The sequence below is a fragment of the Macrotis lagotis genome, chromosome 2, assembly GCF_037893015.1.
Source record: "Macrotis lagotis isolate mMagLag1 chromosome 2, bilby.v1.9.chrom.fasta, whole genome shotgun sequence".
Classification (NCBI taxonomy): domain Eukaryota; kingdom Metazoa; phylum Chordata; class Mammalia; order Peramelemorphia; family Peramelidae; genus Macrotis; species Macrotis lagotis.
This window is the reverse complement of record NC_133659.1, coordinates 146,042,365-146,069,277: the sequence shown is the minus strand read 5'-3', so window position 1 is coordinate 146,069,277 and position 26,913 is coordinate 146,042,365. Positions and strand designations below refer to the sequence as shown.

Genomic DNA, 26,913 nt, shown 5'->3' with positions numbered 1-26,913 from the left:
CCAATGCTCTATCCACTGTGCCATCCAGCTGCTCCCTTCATTATCTTTTATAAATGAAACATTTTTAACATTGAGAGCCAACATGTCATTATAAATTATACGAAAGAGATTCCTTGTTTTTTTTTTTTTCTCATCTGCCTTAATCACTGAGATACTTTGTTCTTACCCTCCCAACAATTGTTTTCCCCTTTCATTTTTTGGAAGTAGTTGTTCTTGACTTCTTTATCTCATCACTCTCTTACCTAATCTCAATAGGCATTGCCTTAGCCAAACTGAAACCTGGGAAAGATCTTAACTCTTTAAAAAGCTAAGGTCTCCCACTGCATCTGGAGCAACCTCCAGTCCTATTAATCCATAACCAATGGACCAAATGGCTCTGGAGGAGAAAGTAAGACTGGATACTTAGCACAGCACCCCCTCACTCAAATACAACTCACTTGCATGTTCTGGGATTACCTCTTTAACATCATGTCTATCTTCTTTGAAAATGAAGAACAAGCAACAACACAAGAAATAAAAATATAATAAAATGTAGATGTCATTACATTTTAAAACTAGGTCACTGTGTGACCTGCGTAGATTATGTATGTAATCCTTATGTATAGATTAGTGGTCCCCATTTTATTTTGACATCAGTGCTGTATAGACACCTTCCAGTCTAGAATCAGTAACTAGTATTTAAGTTGGTGTGCTAAATGCTGGAAATACCTATACCAAGAATGAAATAATATCTACCCGTAAGGAGTTTACATTCTAGTGGGAGATAGAACAAGCTCACATGGAAATATATACACAGTGTAAATATAATGAATAAATGCAAATTATATACAAAGAAATTAAATAAAAGAAGGGATGGGGAGATCAGGAAAGGCTTCATGAAGATGGTGGAAAGGAGGAAGAGAGAATGCATGGAGTTACATGGGATAGCAAAATATGGACATCATATTATAGTCTCCAGTTTTCCCTGTCCCTTGAATGAAGAATCATATAACAGATTTGTTAGTGACATGGTCTTCAGTAGGGGAGTTTCACATGGACACCATGTGTTGGACTGAGATAATGTTTCATGGGCAAAGTTTCTTCAGGTTATATTTCTTGGGAGTGAACATGAGCCAGATTCAATAGTAAATAGTTTTTTAAAAAAAGATTGTCTGATTTGGATTCTTGAATAGTTATTTTTCTTTAAATCTGAAGTTTTAACCATTTCTTCATCACTTAAAAAATCAGGCTTATGTTTTCATCATAAGAGATGTGTGAGGGAGAATGAGCTAAAAAAAAACAGTAAAGGAGGATGATTCTAGTAGGGCTTGTTGTCAACATAATCCTACCTTATGAGGTACATCTCCGTGCTTTACATATGTTATTTTTTAAATCTCTGCCACAACTGTGTGTGATGGATCCTAAAATTATCCCTATTTTCTAGATGAGAAAACTGAACCTGAAAAGTTAAATGATTTACTCAGGATCAACTAGTTAGTAATTGCCTGAGGCAGCATTTGAGCTCTAGAAATGACTAATTAGAATTCCACCCCCACCCCCAGTATCTCTGTATCTCAAGAAGACTACTGATCTATTTGTTTCTTTATCCACCTAAACTTTACCTAAATATTCATTTAACTTTGTATGTGGTGGGTGTGGATTATTGAACTCTTTAAGTTTTTTTTTCCCTTCAAAGATTAAAATGTGTTCTGAAATTCATACATGGCTGTCCTTAGTAAGATTTTACCTGGAATCTAACATATGGACTTGCATTTAATAGATCCTTAATGGTATTGGCTTGAATTTGAAGTTGGTTGATGTGGGTTTTTCCCCTAGAAGTGGTGATGGGAAGGATATATATCCAGAATCTCTTAACTGACCAGTGGCCTACATTAGCGAGATGCTTGGGGGTTAGGACAAAAGTCAACTTCCATGAAACTTTGGGCCTCTGGGGCCCCAGGAACATATACATTATGTTCTGAGCTTGTCCTTTGCCCTCCTTAGGAAATAAAATGCCCCAGATGTTTGTAGGTTACTGGCAGCTTCAGTTCAGCGCTTATGACTTTTTTCCCCATTTACTTTGTACTCTAATGGTCATGAATAGCAAGGCCCAGGGTCTACAGAGGTTGAAAGAATTTTTTCTTCCATTGAACAGAATTGAAGGAGATCTGTAGTTTTTTCATCCCTGTAAGAGCAGCGTTCTGTTTTTTAAAAATAACACTTGAAATCTTATTCTTTTATATTTTACTATCCCTCTTAATTTCCAAATTATCCCCACCCACTTCTCTGTGTAGAGGAACACTCCTTGTATCTGAGAATGAAAAATGAATGAAAAATATGTAGTACTTTGAAAAGTACTTTATTATATACATTATAGGTCTGTTCATGGAACCCCATTTCCTCTTTCCAACTCAGTAAATTCCAGTGGCTCCTGTTATCTCTAGAATCCATTATCAAATCTAGTATTTTGAGCTCTTGATGATCTGGACCCCTTCTTTCCTTCCCAATCTAATTTTATCACCCATGCTCTCCAGGCTCTAGCTAGACTGGCTTACCTTCTCTTTCTTACACATGACAGACATTTCTTTTCTCTGCCTCTCTCTACTGACTGGGCCCCCCATCCCTGGAATGCTCTTCCTCCTCCTCCTCTTCACCTCTGTTTCTTAGATTCCCTGGCTCACATCCTGCCTTCTGCAGAGACCTTCCCTGGGATCCTTGACTGTTAGCACTTTCTCCTTTGAAATTACCTCCCCTTGACTTATCCATACCTAGTTACTGACATGTTCTCTCCTTTATTAGAGTGGGAATTTTTTACCTCTTGTGTCCCCCAACACTTTGAATAGTGTCTGGCATAATAAGTGCTTTTTGATTAATTTGCCTGATTTCCATGTAGTTGTTATGTGATACTGGGAACTTTGAGGGTTCAACTCCAGAATCTGAGGCAGTGTCAGAAAATGGCACCTTTTTTGAAATGGTAGCTAAGAAGATTAATGAATTGGATTAGCCAATTGTAGAAGGTACTCATCTTGAGCTAATATACTGGTGGCTCCTGAAGCTCTCTCAGGGACACCCTGTCCTAAGGAGCAAATAAAGTAAAATAAATGGTGAGCTTTATCCTCCCCCTTGTTGCTTTTGGATGACTGACAAGCTTGATTGACTCAGTCATGTCCAGTCTCCAGAATATCATAAATATCAGAAAAAGCTGATAGGGATTATGACCAGTTATAAAGAAAGTTGTATTATTCAAGACTGAGTAACAGGCAGCTTTGAATAAGCTGTGTAGGGTTTGGGTTCAGGAGACCCAAGAGTTCTCCTTCTAGCTCTGATGCTGACGGGCTGGGTCACTGGACAAAGTCACTTAACTGTTCAAGAACCTCAGTTTTCCCATCTATAAATTCCAAAACCTTGTACTTTTTTTTTACCTACCTTTCACATTCAGTGTTCTCTTTGAGATTTAGTCTTATTAGAGGGATTATTGCAGGCTGTGTAGACTATGATCAGCGAGGGACATCTTGCCCCTCCTTCACTTTATGCTCAATTCTCTGGAGGAGTTAATGAGGCAAAAAGTCTTGCACAAAGACCATCTTAGAGTCACATTGGTAAGGCAGGTAAGTAAAGGTTCCTAGAGGTCCTTGAATTGGGTTGATGTAAGGAAAGTACTGTGTAAACCATGATGCATTTTAGCTAGAAACCTTAAGTGCATGGCCTTATAGTTATTTGGAGTCCCCAAAACCTGGGATCAAGTATCATTCTTTGATTCATACTGCCTCTGTGTTCCTGAGAAAGTCACTTAATTCAGTGCCTAATGATACCCTCTACTCCCAGGTTATTGTGAAAATCTAATGAGATCTTATTTGTAAAGGGTTTTTTGCAAACATTAAAGCACTCTATATGCTAATATTATTATTATTATTATTATTTTTATCATTATTGGGATGATGGTGAGACTACTGATGATCTTGTGGGAATGCTTTATCTAATGCCCCTGATGGACAGAAGCTTCACTGGAACCTTTTCTGAGTGGCAAGCCTGGATGGCCAGTGTTTATACAAGCAGGGACCAGACTGTTAATCTCCAGTGGCAGTGCAGTGATGATCATTTCTACCTTTTAGTTGCTTTTCTTGTGTCATTTGAATGAACATCAATGTCCCTTACTTCAGTCTAAGTTCTCTGGATGTGTTTGACTAAGTAATAGGAAGGCTAGAGAGGGTCTCTTCTCTATGTTTTTGGACCAGATGTGAGAAAAGATCCATGCCCAGCGCAGTGATGCCCGGATTCATGTAGATCAAACATTTTTTTGTGGAAGCCTTCCCTGATTGGCTGCCTTCCCCTCCAGCCTCCCTTTAAGTATCTATTGCTATGTTTCTAATCTTAGATGCTCCATTATGTCTTGTAACACAATTTCATTGTGATCAAAGTGTTCTACCTCTGCCTGCCTTGTCTTACCAGTTGGATAATGAGTTTTTTGAGAAAGTGGACTCTGTCAATGTTTCTTGTGTCTCCAAGATTTCCTAGCACAAGGCCCTTGCGCACAGCTCAATAAATTGGTCAGCAATAGTTGATAAATGCTTGTTAATAATGCCACTGTTGTCATTTCTTTTTTGCAGAAGTACTTGATGGCTGGAGCAGATATTATTGAAACAAATACTTTTAGCAGCACTTGGGTTGCGCAGGCTGACTATGGCCTTGAACACTTGGTAAGAATTTTATATTACAACTCATTCATTTTCTTTCTTTTTTATTAAGGTCTATTGCTACATTAAATTTTAAAAAATTCTTATCTTTTGCTTTTGTATCACCTTAATTTCCAAATATATCTTTTCTATTACTTTAATTTCTAAATATATCTGTTACCCAGAAAACCATTGTTTAAAATTTTTTAATTAAACTTTTTTTAATGAGCAGAAATCTACATTATCTCCTCATCTTTTCCTTCATGGAGAAAAAAAAATTCCGATCACAAACATGCATGGTCAAGTACAACAAATTCTTGAATTGACCATGTCCAAAAATATATCTTATTTTGTATCTGAATCCATCAGTTTTTTCCAGGAGGTGAGTTGCCTGTGTTTCATCATGAGTCTTGTGGAATCAGTTAATTATTAACTCATCTAAAGTCTGAGATTGACTAAATCTTTCAAAATTGCCTGTACAATATTGTTATTGTTTAAATTATTCTCTTGCTTCTGCTTGCTTCATTATTCATCAGTTTCTAAAACTTTCCAATCCTCTCTGAAATGAAGTACTTCATTATTTCTTACAGCACAGTAATATTCTATCTCACATATCTATCAGAAATTGTTCAGTCATTCCTCAATTGATGGACACTTCCTCATTTTCCAATTCTTTGCTACCATGAACAGAGTAGTTATGTATTCTTGTATATATTTAGAGTTCTTTTTGCTTAAATTTAGTCCCTCTCTTAATCTCCTCTTCCTCTTTTACCTCTAATTCCTTTTTCTACCTTTCCCTCTTTCTCTGTTGAATGAAATCCATGTCTATACCAAACTCTGTGTGTGTGTTTTCTCATGAATTTCTGTTTGTATGGGCTTTTATTTGTGCACTGGATTATATGGAATAATTTTCCCTCTTCTTCCTCTCCCTTCCTTTTTACTGATCTACAGTATTTCTCTTTCCCTCCCTTTCCATTCTTCTTTTAATTTCATCAAGGTATGATAGGCCCTCTTAATTAGAGTTCCTCTGTGGTGGTAATAAAGTTCTGAGGGGACATTTTTCATCTCTTCGTGTTAAAATGTAAACAGTTTTTTTAGTCCCTTATTGTTTGTTTATAATTATCTTTTTGCATTTCTGTTGATTGCTGTGATTATGTTTGAAAAGTTTTGATTGACTCAAAGTCCTCTGTTAAGGTCCTTTTTCCCCCTCTCTTTAGTGTTTGACTAAAGATAGAGATTCTCTTTTATGTGTCATTGCAGATGATAGTTGAAATACCATCTTGCTCAGATGTCTGTCTTAGATCAGACTTTCTTCCAGGAAGGCTTCTCTTATTAGTCTCACTTCTACTCTGATCATTCTTTTATTCTTTGTGCTACTTTATATCAAGTCATTATTGTACTTCATTACTTTGATTTTTGTGACATTAACTTTCAAGTTGCTTTAATTTACCTGGTTTTGCATGTAGTTATTCTTGATTGTAAGCCAATATCCTTTGTCTTTTGGAATATTACACACCAAGTTTTTTTGTTCCTTTATAGTAGTGACTACTAAGTTGTGTGTGATCCTGACTGGCTTTTTTCTACTTGAATTCTTTCTTTTTTGGCTGTTTATACTATATTTTGACTATCGTGTTTCTGTTAGTTTTAATTTTGAGGCTTCTTTTCAAGTGATGATGTCTAAGAAATGTGAGCGATTTTCTTTTAATTTCTTGAAATATGAGGTGTAGGCTCCTTTTTTGGTCATGGCTTTCAGGTAGTCCAGTGATTATTAAGTTCTGTTTCTTCAGTCTCTTTTTTCAGGTTAGTAATTTTTGCTATAAGATACTTTATATTTTTTTCTACCTTTTGACTTTGTTTTAATGTTTCTTCTAGTTTCTTTGCATTATTGTATTCTATTTGGTCCATTCTAGTTTTCTTTTTTTAATTTTTTTTTTAAGGCAGTGAGATTAAGAGTGACTTGCCCAAAGTCACACAGCTAGGCAATTGTGTGCAGGGTCAGATTTGAACTCAGGTTCTCCTGACTCTAGGGCCTCTATCAACTGTGCCACCTAGCTGACCCCTCCATTCTAGTTTTTTTTTTTAATTTTATTTTTTTAGGTTTTTGCAAGGCAAATGGGGCTAAGTGGCTTGCCCAAGGCCACACAGCTAGGTAATTATTAAGTGTCTGAGACTGGATTTGAACCCAGGTACTCCTGACTCCAGGGCCGGTGCTTTATCCACTGTGCCACCTAGCCGCCCCTCCATTCTAGTTTTTAAAGAGTTTGTTGCTTGCTTGAGGTTTTGTGCCTCTTGTGACCAGCTGATAATTTCCTTCCCAATTCCTTTCTCCATACTGCTTATTTCGTTTCCAGTTTTTTTACTTAAGTTTTCTCGTTTTATTTTCAGACATTTTAAAACTTTTTATCTCTTCTAGGAATTCTAGTTGAATCCTTGTTCTTCTTTGAGGCTTTGTTTTTGGTGTTTTATCTTGAGCCTCTGTCATGAGTAAAGTATTTAATTGTAGGAATCTGTTTCTTTTCTTATTCTTCCATCCTATTTTCTGACTTTGTACTTGATGTTAGCTCCAGTTTCTTTGCACTTCAGAAGGACATTTTTGGGTTGCTCTTGCTACTGCTTTCTTTGGACAGTGACTGTTGCATTATTCTAGGATCTTAGATACAGCTTGGGCTTTCAGTTCTCCTGAAGTAGAGGAAATTAGCAGCTTGTCAGGACTACCTGAAAGCCATAACTAGAAAAAGCCTACACCTCATATTTCAAGAAATTAAAAGAAAACTGCTCAGATTTTTTAAAACCAGTGGGAAAAATTTAGAGTCTACCAGTCATCTCTTTAAAGGACTTGAAATCTTATTCTTTTATATTTTACTATCCCCCTTAATTTCCAAATTATCTCCACCCACTTCTCTGTGTAAAGGAACACTCCTTGTATCTGAGAATGAAAAATGAATGAAAAATATATAGTACTTTGAAAAGTACTTTATTATATACATTATAGGTCTGTTCATGGAACCCCATTTCCTCTTTCCAACTTTTTTCTAATAGCTTTTTGCTGGGTGTGGAACTTGTTGCCTGAGTTGAATGCTCCTTGTGACTTTTTCTGGTTAGATTCTATCCCTCATATCTGTAGACCTCTCCCTATGACTCCCTCTGTCAGCTGGGTTGGAGAAATGATTCCCTGGCATTTTAGATCTGTTTGGAAGCATTGGGGAGGTTAAGAGGAGTATGACTCTGTGTGTGTGTGTGTGTGTGTGTGTGTGTGTGTGTGTGTGTATTTGCTGTTCTTCATCTTATCTTGTAACAAAGAACAAAAAAGAATGAGAAAAAGTGGGAAATGGGTTTAGCAAAACTAAACAACACATCACTGAATCTGACAGTGTATTTAGTATTCCATACTCATTCTTTCTCCTAGTATAGGCTTGACTTTCATTTCACAGTGTTCAATGTCATGAGTTTTGTTTTTGTTTTTCCAGTTTACACTGTCATAGTCTTTGTATGTTGTTTTCCTAGTTTAATTACTTTGGTTTGCATTAGTTTATAGAATTCTTCTCATACTTCTCTGTATTCTTTATATTCATCATTTATTGCATAGTACAGTAATATTCCATTCCATTCATATATATAATCACAATTTGTTTAGCTTGCAGTTGTTTAGATGCCCAGTTGATGGGCAGATGTTTAGTTTTCAATTCTTTGTCACTTCAAAAGGTGATGTTTGTTTTTTCTTTAATAGTAGTCTTACTTCCCAATAACTCCAGCTCTTCTTCTTAGAACTAACTAAACTACATGTGATCATGATTTACAATATATTCTCTGTTCCAAACCCATAGTTTCCAACCTGTCTGCTTAGAGTAAGAAGGTATGCTTCATCAACATTTTGGAGTCAGGACAAGTCATTAAATAGAGCAAAGTTCTGATTTCTTTTCAAGTTGTTTTCCTTTGTATTATTATTGTGGTCATGGTGGATATTGTTCTTTTGGTACCAATTACTTTGCTCTCTATCCATTAATTTTCATTGAGTTTCCTTTATGAGCAAGTGATAGTAAGGTGAAAGGGATGCTTGTTATGTGAAAGGCACTGTGTGTGCTGGATACTATTTTCAGTATTTGGAGGCTGATATGATTACTTTTAAGCAACCTATTGCTTCATTGCTTCTCGTTTTACAAAATGTTATGGTGAAAATGTGAGGGGCATAGCTTAGTTTTTCTCTTCCAGAAAATTTGTGTTAACAACTGAAGGCAGAGTCAAAAATGCTTTGACATTCCTTATTCCTCTCCCAAAACAGAGATGTTTTGAAAGACCCCCATTTATATGCCATCTTTATTGAGTTAGAATTGAGATGCATGTTAAAAGCTAATTTATCTGACATACTGTCTACTGGAAATCTCTGAAAAAGAAACATTTTGCTTGTACAATGATAATGCTTAAGACGATGAAAGTGAGACCTTCCAAAATTGTAAAGTTCTTTCTGGATCATCTTATGTTTAAATTATATTTGATATAGTTTTGTTAGTCCATTTTATGTTCCTATAATTTTCAAAGAATTAGACCATCAATTCTATAGAATCTATGCTTTAGGTTAGATGTCATCTAGTTTAAACCCTACCAAAAATTTGTTTTTTAGTCCAAGTATTCCATGGACCAGATCATATAATGTTAGAGCTAGAAGCAAATTTAGAGATTATGTAGTCTATTTCTTAAGCTGACAGGAGATGATGAGTCCCAAGTAACGTGAATGGAAGTATTATGACTAGAATTTAGGTTACCAGGTTCCAGCCCAGGTCTATACATTTCCTTTTGCTGTCTTCAATGTCAACTCTTCATTAACCAGTATATGCATTGCTTGACTGTGACAGATAAAAAGAAAACTTGGAGTTGTTAAGATAGCTAGCAAGTTTCTTTTTCAGTTTACTCACAGAATTACAAAATTTTTCAGGGTTGGAAGGGACTTCGGCAACCATTTTAGTCCAAGACTGTACCCCCAAATTATCCTTATAATAACATAGTTAACATATGATCATTCATTCTTTGCCTTAAGACTTCCAATAAGGAAGAATCATTAAATTCCAAAGAAACCAATTGAACTTCGGGATAATCTGCTTGTTGGAAAAATTTTTCTTTACATCAGATTTTCATTTCTGCAACTTCTGTCCATTGTACCATTTATGTTCTTTGTGGCAGATCAGACAGATCTAATTTCTCTTTATGATGCTTCTTCAAATACTTGAGCATAGATATGTCTCCTCCTGAAATGACTTTTTTTTTTAAATTAGTAATTTAGGGGCAGCTAAGTGACACAGTAGATAGTCACAGATCATAGAATCAGGAGGACCTGAATACAAATGTGGCCTCAGACACTTAGTAATTACCTAGCTGTGTGACCTTGGGCAAGTCACTTAATCCTGTTGCCGTGCAAAAATAAAAACAAGAAAGTAACTTTTTGGAAATAGTTCCAAATGGTTTTGCCTTGAAAAATAAAAATTAAGGCATTTTTCAATTATATATAAAATTGGAAAGTTTTTGCATAAGTCAGACTAATGGCAGTTAAAATTAGAAGGGGAAACAGTTAACTGAAGAAAAATATCTTTATTCATAGGTGTTTCCTTCCTTGTTCCTTTTATTTGCTATGATCTTTTGTGACTTTTTATATATAAAGTCATTTGTTTAGAACTTATGCTTTTGTTTTTGTTTTTAAATTAGTCTGGTTAAGTGATTTGCCCAGGTGACACAGCTAGTAAGTATGAGTTTGGATTTGAACTCAGATTTTCCTGACTCCAGGCTCAGCACTATATCTCTTGATCTTGAGCTGCCAATAAAATATACAGACATTTTAGTTACTTCTTGCATAATTCTGAACTACTTTTCAGACTGGTTGGAACAATTCATAGTTTCATCAATATTGTGTACTCATCTTTCCACAGTCCTTCCTGACATGGAGCAGTCTCATTATTTTGTCATCTTTGCCAGTCTGCTGGTTGCTGAGTAAAACTTAAGAGTTCTTTTGATTTTTGTTTCTCTTATTAGTGAATTGGAATATTGTTTCATATAATTACTAATAATAACTCTTTCCAAAACAATTTATTCATCAGTCAAACATCTGATTGGTCTGTTCTGGCAAAATGAAAAGAGGCAAAGGAGGGTCCCTGCCCTCAAGGACCTTAAGTCTAATTGGGGAGAAATGTGCAAACAAAATCTCTATAATATAAGCTATGTACAAGATAAATTGGAAATAATTAACAGTAGAAAGACATAATAGTTAAGAGGGGTTGGAGATGGCTTCCTGTAGATATCCTTTGACCCATTATTGGGGGAGTTAGAGTTAATACTGTATGCTTCTGTGATAATCCCTTTATATGCTTCTTTTCTTCTCTGTGGGGGAGAAATGCAGGAAAGAATAACCTTTGCCATTTTTTTAAGGCTTATCAACTGAACAAATGTTCTGCAGAAGTGGCTAGAAAGGCAGTAGATGATGTAACTTCCCAGACTGGTAAGGAATTCTTTCTGCCCTCTCCTTACCCCCTATCCACAACCCTTTTGTCTTTCTCTTTACTAGCTGGTTATCTACTTTTCATTTTAGCTCTGTGACACTTTGACTTGTCATCTGTTAGCTTGAGGGCCTTGGCTTATGTGTTTAAAACTGAATGGTCCCCCCCCCCCCCCCCCCCCCCCTTTACTGGAAGGCAATATCTGACCCACAAAAATCTCAGCTTCCTATTTAAATTATCATTAGAATGTTTTATTTGGCATTTTTCTGGAATTCTTCCTCCTCCCTCCTCCACCTTTCCCTCCTTGCTTGGCTATGGAGAGGCTATATTTTGGATATTCTTCACATTGTGTTGCTAGATGTCCTTGAAGGCTCTGCAGTGCATGTAGATGTGTGTAATCAGATACTGCAGTGCTTGTACTCAGGAAGAGGTGCCCCCAAGCAAACCCCTGCCAGCCCTTGAATGTATTTAGGGACTATCTTGAAGTAGGGGTGGAGGCAGATTGGAAAAGAATAGGGGAAAACAATAGGCATGGTGGTGGTGCCTACCGCATTTGTTCCATTACTACCACAGGAGAACTTTTAAAGGATGAATGTCAGTTGTTTATGTGCATAGCATACTAATGAAAGCTGAGGCAAATTATGGGAGCTGTTTCAGAAAGATAATGCTAAACTTCATGGTAACCTATAGGAGATTGCTCATACATACAATATCTACAGGATATTGATCCAGCTGCAAAAGAGAGAAATAAGAGATTTTTTTTTATCCCCTCCTTTGTATGCATTGTGTAGTTTTAAAAAAAGATAAAAGTAGCACATAGATTTTTGTTTTTGTTGTTTTAGCAACACGTCCAAACATGGTTTTTTTAATATGGACATTTTAACAAAATGTCCAAAAAACCTGTGACTTATTAGCTAACTATATTTACCCAGCTTTTCTATGACTTTTATTGTGACTCAGGGTCAGGATACTCAAATAAATGAATGGTGAAGCGCAATAATGGGCAATAAATTATGTGAAACTCTTGACTTCTGTTTAAGGGGAAGTGAAATAAAATGCTTCTTATTCTTTGAATATCTGAAGGCTCTCAGAGAAAATACTGCCCACAGAAAAATCAAAGGATCCCTTCAAATGAAAGATTGTTCAAATGAACCTGAATCTGCTAAATCCTTTTTATTCATTGATTCCTGAATTCATAGTTTTCTAAGTTTCAGAGATGATTACCATTCAGAGATGCTTCTTAGATATACTCACCATTATTTTGTAAGCCCTTTGAGGGGGACTATCTTTTGCCTCCTTTAGTTTCCTTTATGCTTAGCATAGGGTTTGGCACATAGTAGGTCTTTAATAAGTGTTGATTGAGTGAAGATGACTGGGAAGTATTTCAAATATCTAGCATCTTCTTAGATGCTAGGTGATTGGTTCACTGAAAAGACTATTGATTATATTGTTGTGTAAATGCTTGTTTATGAATTAAAATTAAAATAAACCAAAAGAAAATACTATATAGTTTAGAGTCAGCAAGAATTCTTTAAGATTATATGATTTCAAGTCAATTTAGCCCTACAGTGGTGGTGACATAGGGTTATTCTGATTGCAGTAAAGTCTTGTTAATTGTAATTAGGCAACTAATGAATAGCTTGAAAATTAATCTTTTTTTTTTGGTTTTGTTTTCAAAGGGATTAAGAGATTTGTAGCAGGGTCCATGGGTCCCACCAATAAGACCCTGTCTGTGTCCCCTTCTGTGGAAAGACCAGATTACAGAAACATCAGTGAGTATTTATTTATTTTTTTTCTTTTACTTGGATTATACTGAAATTATGGTTACCCCTCTGTGAAGGTTGAAAAACTTTTCAAAGCACCCTAAAATGAGATTATTTTCTTTCTTATTTTGTGCCTTTTTTTCTTTTCCCTGCCAAGATTGTGCTAGCCTGAAATGATAGATAGAACTGCACTCATTTTTTTTAATTTCAAGAATGCCTTTGGGCCCATTTCCAAAAGAGTAGAATATAATTCTTTTGTATGTGCTCTTTGCTGCTTTCTCCCTACCCCCCCCCACCCATTAGTTTCAGTTATCTCATTGTCTAAAGCCAGTCTTAGGATCATATTTGGATCTTAGCCTGTTCATTTAGCCCCTTGTTTGTCTTAGTAATTCCATTCTCCCTTTGCCCTGAAGAAATTGACATCTTTCCAGTTGTTACTACTAAAGTAAGATAGAAAAAGGGGAAAGCTAGGAGTGAACCTACTTTAGATGACTAGAGCTGGCTGCTTGTCTTATGTCTTTTATATGTTTAAATATTTGTATTGTTTGTCCCATTAAAACTTTCTATTCTCAAGGGCATGGACTGTGCCTTTTGTGTGCTGTGTCAATCTAGGTCCTATATATTATAAAGCTTAATGCTTTTATTTTTGTTGATGACTTTTACTTTCAAGTCACCTTTATTTCCTAGTGTATTCCTCTTCTCTCTTCCCAAAGAGTCAGCCTTCATGACATAAAATAAGAGGAAAAAGTTACAGTTCAGTAAAATTAACCAATATATTAAAAAAAAAATCATATGTAGTATTCTATAGCCATATTCTCAAATCTTTGCAGAGAAGTGAAGGCTGAGATGCTCTTTTGGGGGGGGATCTTAATAAATGTTAGAAATGGGCAGCTCTGTGGTATAAGTGGATGGTAGAGTGCCAAGCCAGGAATCAGGAAAACTCCTTCCTCTTTCTGATCAAATCCAGCCTCAGATACTTAGTAGTCTCTGGTTAAGTTACTTAACCCTATTTGCCTCCTTTCCTTATCTCTAAAATGATTTGGAAAATGGAGTAGCAGACCACTTCTGTGTGTTTGCCAGGAAAATCCAAAATGGGATCATGAAGAGTCAGACACAACTAAAATGACAGAACAACAAGAAAAATGTTGGCTAATTCAGGACCCTTTAGACCATCATATAATTTTTAAGAATAAATAAAGACCTGGACCTAGGGTCTGAGAACCTGAGATAGTCCCAGGTCTGATGCTTATTTATAATGCAATATTTATAATGAAGACTCCTTGAATTTTAGGAATTTAAGATGAAAGAGACGTGTTAAATTTATCCTCTCCATTTCAAGTCCTTTGTAGGCAAATGCCTCTCAAAATAAGTGTCCACATTAGGGAAGAGAAAAGGAAACACATGAATAAATTACATGTCAAAATAGATTTTTAAAAGAATATTCTTCATAGCAGACTGGAGGCAGGAATGGGGTACTTTGGTACTCCCAGCCTATATCCAGATGGGATTTTGTTTTGTGGTAACTCCAAACATGATTTTTCACACTTCCCTTGTAAGATATTCTTCCTCGTTTTTGGGGGGTGTTTCAGGCTGGTGATTGATAAAGCAGAGTGTCTGTTGCTCAACCCATCCAGATCTATACTTTGCATATGCATTGGTGGAGGGAGTTCCCCAATCTGGGACTTCCCTTTGCTAATGAAATCACAGATCTAGTACCTTTCTCCTGTACACATAAACAAGATCTTGAAGAATCTTGTACATAGAATTTATTTTCCTCATTCATAGTAATCAAGGTTAGCATATTGAAAGTAGAACCCTAGGGGCGGCAAGGTGGCGTAGTAGATGAAGCACTGGCCTTGGAGTCAGGAGTGCCTGTGTTCAAATCCGGTCTCAGACACTTAATAATTGCGTAGCTGTGTGGCCTTGGGCAACCCACTTAACCCCGTTTGCCTTGCAAAAATCTAAAAAAACCCCAAAAAACTAGAACCCCAAAGGAAAAACCTCTAAGCACTTCTGTAAGGCTTTTGATTCCTCCTCCTACCAGTGAATAATCCAAAGATATTCCTGAAGCACTTGCCAGATAATTGTCATTTAACCTATAAATATTAATTGCTCCTCACTTTTTTGCTTTCATTCCTCAAACCAAGTGCAGTCTCTCCCTCTCTTCCCTCAAATATCTTCAATAGAGTGTGAACCTATTTTGATTTTCTTGATAAAGATACCACAGTGGTTTGCCATTTCCTTCTTCAGCTCTTTTTGCATGTGAGGTTGAAGCAGACTTGCCTGGGGACCACACAACTAGGAAGTGTCTGAGGCTAGACTTGAACTCAGGAAGATGAGTCTTCCTGACTCTAGACCTGGCACTCTGTCCACTATGCCACTTAGCTGCCCATTTATAAGCCTTAAGGTGTTACATAAATGCAAACAATTATAAAGGATCTCTGACCAGTCTGTCACTACATTTTGCTTCTGCCATGGCAGATTTTTAAGAAATGGAGCATGCTTTAACTAGGTCACTCTTCTTTGGATTTCTTTGTTAGAATTGAATTTTATAAGACCTTTTCACTGTCAGAGAAGAGAAGATTTAATTGTAATTTTTCAGTCACCTGAGGGAGTAGAGATATTTTACTTTAAAACATATATGGACAGTATTGAAATCTCAATTTAAGCCAATTCCTCCTCCAAACCCATTCTTTGTTTTTTTTTGGGGGGGGGGGGAAGTGACAGAGGATCAATCAAGGAAGAAAAACAATCCACAAGTTGAATTACTGATTTTTAAGTTGGCAAGACTTAAACTGATGATTTAAAAACTGTTTGTCACCCTAAGGCATTCTCACTGAACCTACATGTGGGTGCTTTTGTCATAGTGATGAGCCTTATATAATCTAAGGACATTTATTATCAATATTGGAAAGAATTTTTTTTAAAGAAAGATTTTATTTATTTTAAGTTTTACAGTTTTACCCCTATTCTTGCTTCCCTCCTCCCACCCCCCACAGAAGGTTGTCTGTTAGTCTTTACATTCTTTCCATGGTATACATTAATCTAAGTTGAGTGTGATGAGAGAGAAATCAATTATAAGAGATAGCAAAATTACATAGTAAGATAACGGTTTTTTTTTTTTTTTTTTAGGTTTTTGCAGGACAAATGGGGTTAAGTGGCTTGCCCAGAGCCACACAGCTAGGTAATATTTAATAAAGTGTCTGAGGTCAGATTTAAACTCAGGTACTCCTGACTCCAGGGCTGGTGCTCTATCGACTGCACCACCTAGCCTCCCTAACAGGTTTTTTTTTGTTATTTAATATTTATTCTCATTTTGTACAAATGATATTTTTTTACATTAATAAAATATTCTTGTTTAAGAGTAACCGAAATACCCCCCCATAAATATAGACTTGCTTGAGCGATAAAGTAAAGGGGAGAGGAAAAAAATTAAAATTAAAAAATAATAATAGTAATAAATGTAGGTATGGCCAGGTGGTGCAATGGATGGAGCACCAGCCCTGGAGCCAGGAGCACCTGAGCCCACATCTGGCCCCATACACCCAGCTGTGTGACATGCAAGCCAACCGAACCCCACTGCCCTGCAAAAACCAAAAGAAAAAAAAATATCCAAAATAAAATAAAAGAGTAATAATAGTAGGGATGGCTGGGTGGCGGACAGAGCCTTGGCCCTTGAGCCAGGAGCACCCGGGTCCAAATCCGGCCTCAGACACCTAAGGATCACCCTGCTATGTGGCCCCAGGCAGGCCACCCAGCCCCACTTGCCCTGCACCTCCCCCAAATAATAATAACAAAAAATGTGCTTCAGTCTTTGTTCCAACACCAACAACTCTGTCATGGGTGGATCACATTCTTTATGCTAAGTCCATCACAAAAGTTACTTCCATATTTTTCCAATGTTGCCATTGCTGATCCCAACTCCCTCCTTTCTTATTTCTCCACTACCATGTACTATATTTTCTCTCTCCTTTCACTCTGACTCTGCTGTAGGGTCGCACAGCAGGCAGATCCCTGGTCCTGGGGCCAAGAGACCCCGAGCCCCCATACCACCCCTTAGGCCCAGTATCCACCTGGCCCTATGGTCCCGGACAGGCCATCCAATCCCAGCCCCTTGCAAGAAGTAAAAAAGAAAATGTGTTATATCTGACCACTCTCCCCCCATGGTCCATCCTCTCCTCCATCACTCACATCCCCCCTTCTTCCTGTCCCCCTCTCTCCTCCTTACTCCAGATGTCTATACCCCATTGAGTATATATGCTGTTTCCTCTCCTAGCCACCTCTGATGAGAGTGAAGATTCCCTCATTCCCCCTTGCCGTTCTTCCTTCCATATCATTGCAATAGCTCATTGTAATAAAGAAAAATCTTATTATATGAAATATCTTGACCTATTCTCCCTCTCCTTTTTCTTTCTCCCGTTACATTTCCCTTTTTTCTGTTGACTCCATTTTTACACCATATTTTATCTTCAAATTCAGCTTTCTCCTGTGCTTCAACTATAAAATCCTCCCTCTACCTGTTCTATTAATTGAGAAGGTTCATATGAGTATTATCAGTGTCATTTTTCTATGCAGGAATACATGCAGTTCATCATCATTAAGTCCCTCATATTTTCCCCTTCTCCAATCTCTATGATTCACCTGAGAACTTTATCTGAAGATCAAACCTTGTGTTCAGCTCTGGCCATTCCAACAGTAACATTTGAAATTCCTCTGGTTCATTGAAAGTCCATCTTTTTCCCTGGAACAGGACATTCATTTTTGCTGGGTAGTTGATTCTTGGTTGCATTCCAAGCTCTTTTGCCTTCTGGTATATTCCAAGCCCTATGAGCTTCCAATGTAGTTGCTGCTAAGTCCTGTGTGATCCTGACTGCAGCTCCACGATATTTGAACTGTGTCCTTCTGGCTGCTTGTAATATTTCCTCTTTAACTTGGGAGTTCTGGAACTTGGCTATAATATTCCTAGGGGTTGATTTTTTGGGATCTCTTTCTTGGGGGGATTGGTGGATTCTCTTCATTTCTATTTTGCCCTCTGCTTTTTTTTTTTGAAGAATATTTTTGAAAGTATTTGCATCCTAATGTTCTCTTAGATTAATTGAACTTGGAGGTCATAAAAACTCCAAGATCCTCTTTAGACACATTACTATCTAGCAAGATGCTTCCTCAGTGAAAGTTGATTTTGAGATTGATTGAAGAGATAATAGCTCTTCTTACTGTTTTGGGTTAATTCATTTTCCATCCATTTGGTTAAGAGTTCCACGACTTCTAGAGAAAGGGAAATGGCTGGAGCAGGTACCATGATGAGGTCAGATAGGCTTTGCAGAATCTCTCCCAGTAGTTTGCTGGCATACCTCAGATTAAGGCCTCTCTTTTAGCAGTTCAGTAATTTATATGAGTAGAGGTGTCAGCCTGTGGGAATCTTAAGTTTAGTTTGAATCTTAGATACCTGAAGGCAATTTTAAAAAGTTACAGTGATTTGAACAGGGTAAAATTAGTGGATTAGGGCCTTTCAAAGGCAGGGGATGTACAAGAACATTTTTATTATTCTAGGGGATTTTAAAAAATCCTTATTATTCTTATTCTTGTTTTAAAAGAAAGTGGAATAGATAGTAAAAGAGGAAGTATAACTGTTTGATTTTGAACTGAGCATCAGATATGTACCTTTTGACATTTAGTTTGATAGGTCAGATCATGAGAAATTATCTTTGCAGTTTGGGGCTGAGTACTGGAGGACAGGATAAGGGGGCAAGGTTAGGAATTAACATTTGTGCTTTCTCATTTCCTTCCTGTATTTATTAAAATATCTCCATCTAGACAGGATGACAGATATTGTAAAGTTCTGTTACCAGGAAGGTCACGGCTGATGGATCTCTTGAACTCAGGTGTTCCAAGTTTCAGTAGGGCTAACCTGATATAGGGAATTTACTGGAAATGTGGCACCAATATGGTAAGCCCTTGTGAGTATGTGTGTGTGGGGGGGCACTCGCCAAGAAAGGGGCAAGATAGCTCAGGTCAAATATGGAGCAGATCAAATCACTTGTGCCTCTCACTTGTGGAATTGGGCTTGTGAGTGGACTGCCTGCCATACTTCAGACTGAAGTTAGGGAGGCCTTGACTCCAGAAAACCAACCAACCAGACAAACAGTAAACAAAAACCAAATACATCCAGACTAATACTGGAATCACCAAGTAGCTCCTTCACTAGAGATTGGAGTGGTGAAATGAAGGCTTTGTACTTCCCAGAATGATGTGATATAGGAGATTGCCTGTTGCTAGGTCATCGTAGAAAAAGTATATTTGCAACATTCAGCTTAGGAAAAAGACTTGGAGGTCCAAATAGTTACGATAGTAGTCCTTGTTATCTTTATTGTGGGTTAGTTGTTTCAGTTTTATCTGACTCTGCATGACTCCATTTGGAGTTTTCTTGACAAACATACTGGAGTGGTTTACCATTTCCTCCTCTAACTCATTTTACAGATGAAGAAACTGAGGTAAACAGGGTTAACTAGTAAGTTTCTGAGGCCTGATTTGAACTTAGTCTTCTTGACTCTAGTGTGCCACCTGGGACCTAGCTGATGGAGTCATTCATCATTGATTTGTTTTAATAAAAACTTTTATCTTTTCAGGATGAGGAATAGAGAGAGAATTTTTGGTTATAGCAAATAAGACAAAAGAAATGTTTAGATTCTTGATCCCATTCATCTCCATTTAATATTATTAATTTACTCATGTTTACAAAGTACTTTCCTTAAAATTAACCTGTTTGATAAAAGGAAACTGAGGCTAAGAGGAGTTAAATGACTTGCTTTAAGTCACACAATTAGTATCCAATCCAAGATTCAATCCAAGTGTTTTCAGTCCTAGTTTATTGGGATTTCTGCTTTCTGAAGTTCTTTCCAGTTTTATATAGGAAATTACTAAGAAATAAATTCAGTCTCAATTCCTGATATAGGGAGGTTTCCCCCTTTATAATTCTGATTATAAGGAATCAAATTAACATCCTTGTGATATTGTATCATATAGGGGCCCCCTCTTTTTAATTCTGATTATAGGGGATCAAACTTAAATGCTTCTGATAATACTTAATTTTATGTTTCTCTCTGATATATAGAGCTTTCATTGTATGTAGTTGATAAGTTTCAGGAGATACATTGACTAGTATTGTCTATAAAACCATTTGGTAGACTTTTGTTGTACTTATGCTTTACCATTATACTTGTCTTAATTGATTCATTAAAAATGATCTCTTATATGAAGTAGAAAATCTATTTTATTGCCAGAAAGAACAATCCCCAAAGTTAGGCATTCTTCATTTTCTCCTGCATATATATAGGGGACCTTGTATTTCTTTTTTTGCATGAGTGGACCCCAAGTCTCTGTACCATCTCATTCATGCCTATGATTGGCAAAGAAGAGTGATGCCCTTGAACTCTGCAATTTAAATATGTGACTCACCTGTGTTGAAATATTTTCCATTAGATGTACAGGATTCTCCATGTGGTGGGTGTTCAGTAAATATTTATTGACTGGATGAACTTTGTATGGTTTCTGTTTTTCAGCCTTTGATGAGCTAGTTGACGCTTACCAAGAACAGGCCAGAGGACTTCTAGATGGTGGAGTTGACATCTTATTGGTAGAAACCATTTTTGATACTGCCAATGCTAAGGTGAGTGTAGGGAGGAAAATTTGTTGGCAGAAGAAATGAAAGACCTTTTAAATTTGGTGAGTAAGCACTCACAGCTATTATTGAGTTAAGCATCATCTCTTTGTAAAATGTTATTATATTTATGTAATGGAAACCATTAGTTTAAAACAAATTTTCAAAAAATTTTTTTCTTAAATTTTAGAGTATTAATATGCTAAAACATGGGTTAAACTAGTGGAGGGTGAACTCATCACATGGAAGTCATATCTTTCAATCCAAGTTTATCTCACTTTTTCTGAAAGAGATAGATTAATAGGAAACTTACTTGTGGAAAGTCCTTTTCCTCTTTATTTTGGTAGCTAGCTTTCTGTCTTCATATCTACATTTAGTTATACTTTTAGTTCCTTTAAATACATTTCTTTATTTTATTTTTAATTAATTTTTATTGAAGATATTATTTGAGTTTTACAATCCCCCCCCCCCCGATCTTGCCCCCCCCCGCCCCAGAAAGCACTCTGTCAGTATTTACTGTGTTTCCATGTTGTACCTTGATCCAAATTGGGTGTGATGAGAGAGAAATCATATCCTTAAAGAAGAGAAGTCTAAGAGGTGACAAGATCAGACAATAAGATATCTGTTTTTTTCTAAATTAAAGGGAATAGTCCTTGTACTTTGTTCAAACTCCACATCTCCTTATCTGGATACAGATGGCACTCTCCTTTGCAGACAGCCCAGAATTGTTCCTGATTGTTGCACTTGATGGAATGAGCGAGTCCTTCAAGGTTGAACATCACTCCCATGTTGCTGTTAGGGTGTACAGTGTTTTTCTGGTTCTGCTCATCTCACTCCGCATCAGTTCATACAAATCCCTCCAGGCTTCCCTGAAATCCTGTCCCTCCTGGTTTCTAATAGAACAGTAGTGTTCCATGACATACATATATCACAGTTTGCTAAGCCATTCCCCAATTGAAGGACATTGACTTGATTTCCAATTCTTTGCCACCACAAACAGGGCTGCTATAAATATTTTTGTACAAGTAATGTTTTTACCCTTTCTCATCATCTCTTCAGGGTATAGACCCAATAGTGGTATTGCTGGGTCAAAGGGTATGCACATTTTTGTTGCCCTTTGGGCATAGTTCCAAATAGCTCTCCAGAAGGGTTGGATGAGTTCACAGCTCCACCAACAGTGTAACAGTGTCCCAGATTTCCCACAGCCCTTCCAACAATGATCATTATCCTTCCTGGTCATATTGGCCAATCTGAGAGGTATGAAGTTCTCTGATAATTAATGATTTAGAGCATTTTTTCATATGGCTATGGATTACTTTGATCTCCTCATCTGTAAATTGCCTTTGCATATCCTTTGACCATTTGTCAATTGGGGAATAGCTTTTTGTTTTAAAAATATGACTCAGTTCTCTGTATATTTTTAGAAATGAGTCCTTTGTCAGAATCATTAGTTGTAAAGATTGTTTCCCAATTTACTACATTTCTTTTGATCTTGGTTACATTGGTTTTATCTGTGCAAAAGCTTTTTAATTTAATGTAATCGAAATCATCTAATTGTTTTTTGGTGATGTTCTCCAACTCTTCCTTAGTCATAAACTGCTCCCCTTTCCATAGATCTGACAGGTAAACTAGTCCTTGATCTTCTAATTTGCTTATAGTATTGTTTTTTATGTCTATGTCCTGTAACCATTTGGATCTTATCTTGGTAAAGGGTGTGAGGTGTTGGTCTAATCTAAGTTTCTTCCTTACTAACTTCCAATTATCCCAGAAATTTTTATCAAAGAGGGAGTTTTTATCGCAATGGCCGGACTCTTTAGGTTTATGAAACAGCAGATTACTGTAATCATCTCCTGCTTTTACACCTAGTCTATTCCACTAATCCACCACTCTATTTCTTAGCCAATACCAAACAGTTTTGATGACTGATGCTTTATAATATAATTTTAGATCAGGTAGGGCTAAGCCACCTTCTTTTGCACTTTTTTTCATTAAGCTGGCAATTCTTGACTTTTTATTTCTCCATATGAATTTACTTACAATTTTTTCTAACTAATTAAAGTAATTTTTTGGAATTTTGATTGGTAGGGTACTAAACAGATAGTTTAGTTTCGGTAGAATTGTCATTTTTATTATATTAGCTCTCCCTATCCATGAGCAGTTGATATTTGCCCAGTTATTTAAATCTGATTTAATTTGTGTGAGAAGTGTTTTATAATTGTCTTCAAAAAGATTCTGATTCTGTCTTGGCAAATAGACTCCCAAATATTTTATGTTGTTTGAGGGTTACTTTGAATGGGATTTCTCTTTCTAGCTCTTCTGCTGTATCTTGCTAGACATATATAGAAAAGTTGAGGATTTATGAGGGTTGATTTTATAACCTGCAACTTTGCTAAAATTGCTAATTGTTTCCAGTAGTTTTTTAGATGATTTCTTGGGATTCTCTAGGTAGACCATCATGTCATCTGCAAAGAGTGAGAGTTTTGTCTCTTCCTTCCCAATTCTAATTCCTTCAATTTCTTTTTCTTCTCTAATTTCTGATGCTAACATTTCTAATACAATATTGAATAGTAGTGGTGATAATGGGCACCCTTATTTCACCCCTGATCTTATTGGGAATGCCTCTAGCCTCTCCCCATTGAATATAATGCTTTTTGATGGTTTCAGATAGATACTGCTAATTATTTTAAGGAACAGTCCATTTTTTCCTACACTCTCTAGTGTTTTTAATAGGAATGGATGCTGTATTTTGTCAAAAGCTTTTTCAGCATCTATTGATATGATCATATGATTTCTGATGGGTTTGTTATTGATATAATTGAGTATACTAACAGTTTTCCTAATATTGAACCAACCCTACATTCCTAGAATAAATCCTACTTGATCATAATGTGTTATCCTAGTGATAACTTGTAATTGTTTTGCTAAGATTTTATTTAAGATTTTTGCATTTATTTTCATCAGGGAAATAGGTCTATAATTTTCTTTCTCTGTTTTAACTCTTCCTGGTTTAGGTATCAGCACCATATTGGTTTCATAGAAAGAGTTAGGCAGAGTTCCATCTTTCCCTATTTTTCCAAAGAATTTATATAGAATTGGAACCAATTGTTCCTTAAATGTTTGGTAGAATTCAGTTGTGAATCCATCAGGCCCTGGAGATTTTTTTTTTTAGGGAGTTCAATAATGGCTTGTTGAATTTCTTTTTTCTGAGATAGGGTTGTTTAGGTATTTAATCTCTTCTTCATTTAACTACATACATTTCTTTTGGCCAAGGAGATAACTACTAACAACAAATGTATTAGTGGATCGCAATATATAAGAGAATGGCCTTATAAAGAACTCAGTGCTTTTGTAATGTGAATAGTCATTCTTTGTTTGGTCAGCTTTGAAAGTTGACATTGGCCTGGGGAAGGGGCATAAATAGCCCAAGAAATAATATGACTTTGGATGGTACTTTGGCTCTTGAGGAAGAATGTGTATGCTTGATAAATACTTGGGGGCGGCAGCTAGGTGGCAGAGTGGATGGAACACTGGCCTTGGATCAGGAGGACCTGAGTTCAAATGTGGCCTCAGATTCTTAATAATTACCTAGTTGTGTGACCTTGGGAAAATCACTTAACTCCAGTTCCTTAAAATAAAATTTAAAAAAAAAGGGTACTTGAAAAGGGGGGTAAGGTAAAAATGATTATAATTATAATTTTCTGCAAATTGAGTCAATACTGTTTATCAAACAATCAAAAAAAATATGATAATATCTTGATAACAATAGGAATTTATCAAGCAATCAGCTAATCAGACTGGTGATTGATGATACCTGATTATTAATATTAGAAGGATAAATAACACTAAGGAAAAAAGGCACAAAGATGTATGATTTTAGAGGGAAATAATATGAATTCTGTGAAAATTCTATTCAATAGATTTAGCTCAGTGAGGGACTAAGATACATTCCCACTTGGGTTTAAAAATCTAATTTAATCCACAGGAAAGGGGGAACTGGGAAAGGCAAACATAAGTGAAGGAGGGACTGATAAAAGGGAAGTGAAAATAAACTGAAAGATAAATTTTTAAAAGAAAAATCAGATGTGAAAGGTAGTAAGAAGGTAGTAGATAAATAGAAATTGATAAAGATGGAATGGAGGGAAATACAGAATTAGTACTCTTAACTGTAAATGTGAATAGGATGAATAGTCCCATAAAAGGGAAGCCGATAGCAGAATGGATTAAAAACCAGAATCTTGCAATATGCTGTTTATAAGAAACATATTTGAAGCAGAAAGATACACACAGGGTAAAGGTAAAAGATTGGAGCAAAATAAATTATGCCTCAGCTGAAGTAAAAAAAAATCTGGGGTAGTGATTCTAATCACAAAATAAAAGCAAAAGTCAATCTCATTAAAAGGGATAAAGAAAGAAACTACATCTTCTTAAAAGGCACCATTGGAAATGAAGCTATATCATTACTAAACATGTATGCACCTAGTGGTGTAGCATCCAGATTCCTAGAGGATAATGTGAATTACAAGGAGAAATAGATAGCAAAACATTAATAATGGGAGACCTCAACCTCCTCTCAGAACTAGATACATCTAGCAACAAAATAAACAAGAAAGAATTTAAGAAGATGAATGAAATCTTAGAAATAGATATGATAGACCTCTGGAGAAAACTTAATGGGGACAGAAAAGAATATACTTTTTTTCTTGGTAGTACAGGTTATTACAAACCTTAAAATCAAATGCGGAAAGACAGAAATAATAAATACATACTTCTCAGATCATGATGCGATAAAATTACATGTAATAAAGGGTCAAGAAAAGATAAACCCAGAACTAATTAGAAATTAAATAACTCTACCTTAAATAATGAATGGATCAAATGGAAAATAATAGAAATAATAATCATATTCAAGAAAATGAGACTAATGAGGCATTATACCAAAATTTATGAGATGCAACCAAGGCCTTTTTTGATGGGAAACTTTATACCTAAAAATGCCTATGTGAATAGAGAAAGAGGAGATCAATAAATTGAATATGTAACTTAAAAAAACTAGAAAAAGAACAAATTAAAGATTCTGAATTAGAAATTCTGAAAATCAAGGGAGAGACTAATAAAATAGAAGGCAAAAAAACCCATTGATCTCATAAATAAAACTAAGAGTTGGTTATTATGAAAAAAGCCGATAAAATTGACAAACCCTTGGTTAATCTGATTAAAAACAAAGATAACCAAGTTACCAGTATCAAAAATGAAAATGGTGAACTAACCACCAGTGAGGAGGAAATTAAAGAGATAATTAGGAGCTACTTTGCCAAACTGTATGCCAATAATTTGGATAACTTGAGTGAAATGGATGAATATTTACAAAAATACAAAATTCCTAGATTAACAGGAGAGGAAATAAGTTACTTAAATAACCCCATTTCAGAAAAAAGAAATGAAAGAAACCATTTACAAGTGAATTCTACCAAACATTTAAGGAACAATTAATTTCTATTTTACAAAGCTATTTTTAAAAAATAGGAGAATAAGGAGTTCTGTCAAATTCCTTTTATGATACCAACATGATGCTGATACCTAAACCAGGAAGAACCAAAATAGACAAAGGAAATTATAGACTAATCTCCCTAATGAATATTGATACAAAAATCTTAAATAAAATTTTAGCAATGAGACTATAGCAAGTTATTACCAGAATAATATACTATGATCAGGTTGTATTTATACCGGGTAGGCAGGGATGGTTCAACATTAGGAAAACATTCATAATTAAACATATCAATAGCAAAACCAACAGAAATCATATGAATATCTCAATAGATTGTTAAAAAAGCCTTTGATGAAATACAACATCCATTTCTATTAAAAACACTAGAAAGTTTAGGAATAAATGGAGTTTTCTTTAAAATAATAAATAGTATCTATCTAAAACATCAACAAATATATTTAATGGGAATAAATTTGGAGCATTTCCCATAAAATCAGGAGTGAAACAAGGATGTCCATTATCACCATTACTATTCAATTTAGTATTAGAAATGTTAGCAGCAGCAATAAGAGAAGAGAAATTGAAGGAATCAGAATTCATAAAGAGGAAGCAAAACTTTCATTCTTTGTAGGTGATATGATGCTATACCTAGAGAACCCTAGAAAATCATCTAGCATACTCCTCGAAACAATTAACAAATTCAGAAAAAAACAGGATATAAAATAAACTCATAAATCATCAGCATTTCTATATATGAATAACAAAGCCCAAGAGCAAGAAATAGAGAAATTCCATTTAAACTAACTGTAGACAACATTAAATACCTGGGAATCTACCTCCCAAGACAAACTGTATGAACACAACTATAAAGCAC

The 26,913-nt window shown here is 35.8% G+C and overlaps 1 protein-coding gene across 4 annotated transcripts in view; it reads left to right on the top strand.

The window, feature by feature from the left end:
- Positions 1-26,913, top strand: part of MTR (5-methyltetrahydrofolate-homocysteine methyltransferase) — a 137,063-nt gene that overhangs the window by 20,259 nt on the left and 89,891 nt on the right. For 3 of the 4 annotated variants that reach the window (XM_074222948.1, XM_074222946.1, XM_074222947.1), the window contains exons 3-6: positions 4,587-4,676; positions 11,064-11,133; positions 12,811-12,903; positions 20,454-20,560. In XM_074222948.1, coding sequence (XP_074079049.1) covers positions 4,587-4,676; positions 11,064-11,133; positions 12,811-12,903; positions 20,454-20,560 — 360 coding nt within the window. Of the gene's footprint in view, positions 1-4,586; positions 4,677-11,063; positions 11,134-12,810; positions 12,904-20,453; positions 20,561-26,913 lie in introns of those variants that run through there. The other variant, XM_074222949.1, reaches the window with a different exon arrangement.